Genomic DNA, 2,519 nt, shown 5'->3' with positions numbered 1-2,519 from the left:
GATGGGGGGGGGGGGAGTAGGTTTGGGGTTTTTTGGTCTGTGTACAAACAGGTCTTAGCACACACACATCTTAGCACTTGTCATCTTCGTTAGACTGAGGCGTTCCTGCCCCGTACACACGTTCATGGGGGTTTCCAGAGGTCTGGCTGTGCCAAGCTGTATTTCTGTTGCTTATTACAGTAGCCAATATTAATTCCATTTTCGCTGATACAAGCTTCTTTGTACCTCCCCTCCTCACCCAGGGCAATAAGTGTGTGTTTAACATGTGCCGAGGATGCTGTAAGAAAAGAGCGTTCAAAGAGACCGCAGACTGTCCAGGTAAGAGCCACTGTCCTCACAGCTCTTGGAGCAAAGGACTCGCCTCCCATGTGTAGCCACTTCTTTCGTCTTTGGTTTAGTGGGTGTGGTGCATGGAAACATCAGCTGTAGCTATCTAAAATTTTAGAATACAATTGTTAAAGCTTGTGCTTCCTTTTAGGTACAGTATTTCTTCCTTCCGCCTTAGGACGCGTAGTCCCCAGCCCACGAGGACCCGTTCTTTGTAACCATGAGGAATGAGCTGCGCTCTTTACCAGTGCAGTTATCTCATTTCAAGTTGTTTTTTGGTTTTTTTCCCCATCCTTGCTTCTCCAGGACATGGATTACTTTTTAAGACCAAATATGAAAAATCCCTTTCATGGCAGAGTACTCAAAGAGTAATTCAAACGCCAGAGCTCAGTCGGAGAGGAGATGCAGACGTGGGGGAGGCTGCTGTACGGAAGGAGGCTGGTGACAGTGCAGTGAGAAGCTTTGGAAACGAATAGTTACAGAGCTCCTGCCAGGCCTCCGCTTCCCTGGGCCAAAGAACATGCCGTCTCCAGGTCACGCTCAGCTGTGTGAACTTCTTCCACAGGTTTATTTTAAGTTCTGGAAAAATGTTATTTAATTACAAAAGCTGCTTACTCAGGGAATTATCCTGCATTTGAAATAAAAAGGATGCAATTCAATTTCTCATGCTGTGTCTGAAAGACTGAAAATGCTGCATTTTTGAGTGGGGGCATCGAAATCTGCCTCCTGTGTGTTCATTAACCCTTCATGTCCTGGTCTTCATATTGGGGAAATAAACGTCTTGTATTAGAGCAGCCTTCTGGTGTGCTGAAGACAGCGACGTCGGTGCAGCATCACAGCGGGATGTGTCACCCTGCTCAGGGTTTCAGCCGGCTGCGATACCGCGTGCAGAGAGGGATCGAGCCGTACCTGGAACACGTGACTGTAACACTGCCCAGTGCTGCTGTAACCGCAGTGTCCACTCGCCGTCGCTAGTTTTGTACAGTATGACGAAGCTTAATGCCCTTCCATGAGCCAGAGGTTGCGGGGGGGAGATGAAATCCTAGTTTAATCAAGAGGGTCGGCTGAAATTACCTGCTAAGTTGGAACCCAGGCCCTGAACCTTTTCCTGCTCGAAGTCCCAGACTTACATATATGGTCACTCTTTCTCGCTCCCCCGGTAAACTGTGAGGAGCGAGCCAAACCAGGTGCAGGCCTACGGATGCCAGACCCCTGGCTGGCTTTTACCCTTTTTCCCCCTGGGCTTTGTGTGTCTCCAAGGTCAGCGCAGCCTCCTCGTGTTCCATGTGCTGAAGAATTGTCAGCAGCCAAAAAATAAAAAAAACAACCAACAAACAAACAAGCCCCTGCTCCAGCCATCAGCAGTGTTACGCAGCTGTTCAGTAGATTGAAGGAGTGGAAGTCCTAACGATAACGAATGAGCCCTGTAGAGCACCTGAGGCTTTACCTGTAAAGTGGACAGCTCTTACACCACTGGTCCTCCACGGGAACTGGAGACAGGAGGGATGGGGGGGAGAGTAGGAGAAAAACAGCCTGGTGGTGTGGGGGGGATGGGCAGAGGGTGTGGGGTGGTGGGAGGACCACACAGTTAGGGCCTGGCCTGGGTCCAGGGCAGCCGTTCCCGCCCGTCGGAAACGTGCCTGCACACAAGAGCATGTTGGGCTCCGAGGGGCGTGTGTACAAAGGGTCTTCTCAGCCCTTGCCTTGGAAAGGAAGATTACTGAGCAGCGATAAACCAAAAACCAAAAGCATCCCCAAGGTCAGAAAAATGCAGCACCCTGCACGTCTGAAAACAGGGAAGGCCCTTCCCTGCCCCACCCCCAGTTAAGAGGGGCTCGAGACTTTTTTTTTATGTCAGAAACACAGCACTGTCAGGAATGAGGAAATAACCACATGCCCCGGTTGTTTTATAATCCATTTTTAACACCTTTTTTGACTTCTCAACTACCATTCCCTGCTTGTGCACAGGTGTGCTCACGCAGGCCCGTGTGTACGCACGCACACACGCACACCCACACACCCCCCCCGATCAGTCTGTGCTTCCTAACCCGCGTTACAAACTGTGTTGTAGCTTACAGTCACGAGTTCGTTCAGGGACGGGAAGAGCCTGCTGAAAACACACCCTGCACTACCAGTAGCTGCAGCCTGACTCAGTCCAAGAGGAACGTTCTCCCCAAAGAGGCCACAGGCGA

General features: G+C 50.6%; 1 protein-coding gene across 1 annotated transcript in view; it reads left to right on the top strand.

The window, feature by feature from the left end:
- Nucleotides 1-980, top strand: part of DUS1L (dihydrouridine synthase 1-like (S. cerevisiae)) — a gene marked incomplete at its 5' end in the record, with an annotated part of 11,493 nt that extends 10,513 nt beyond the window's left edge. The window contains 2 exons of the mRNA XM_010140187.1: nt 243-318; nt 634-980. Coding sequence (XP_010138489.1) covers nt 243-318; nt 634-803 — 246 coding nt within the window. The remainder of the gene's footprint in view (nt 1-242; nt 319-633) is intronic.
- Nucleotides 981-2,519: the final 1,539 nt, after the last annotated feature.

The sequence above is a fragment of the Buceros rhinoceros genome, unplaced genomic scaffold, assembly GCF_000710305.1.
Source record: "Buceros rhinoceros silvestris isolate BGI_N320 unplaced genomic scaffold, ASM71030v1 scaffold12337, whole genome shotgun sequence".
Lineage (NCBI taxonomy): Eukaryota > Metazoa > Chordata > Aves > Bucerotiformes > Bucerotidae > Buceros > Buceros rhinoceros.
This window is presented reverse-complemented; position numbering and strand designations above follow the sequence as displayed.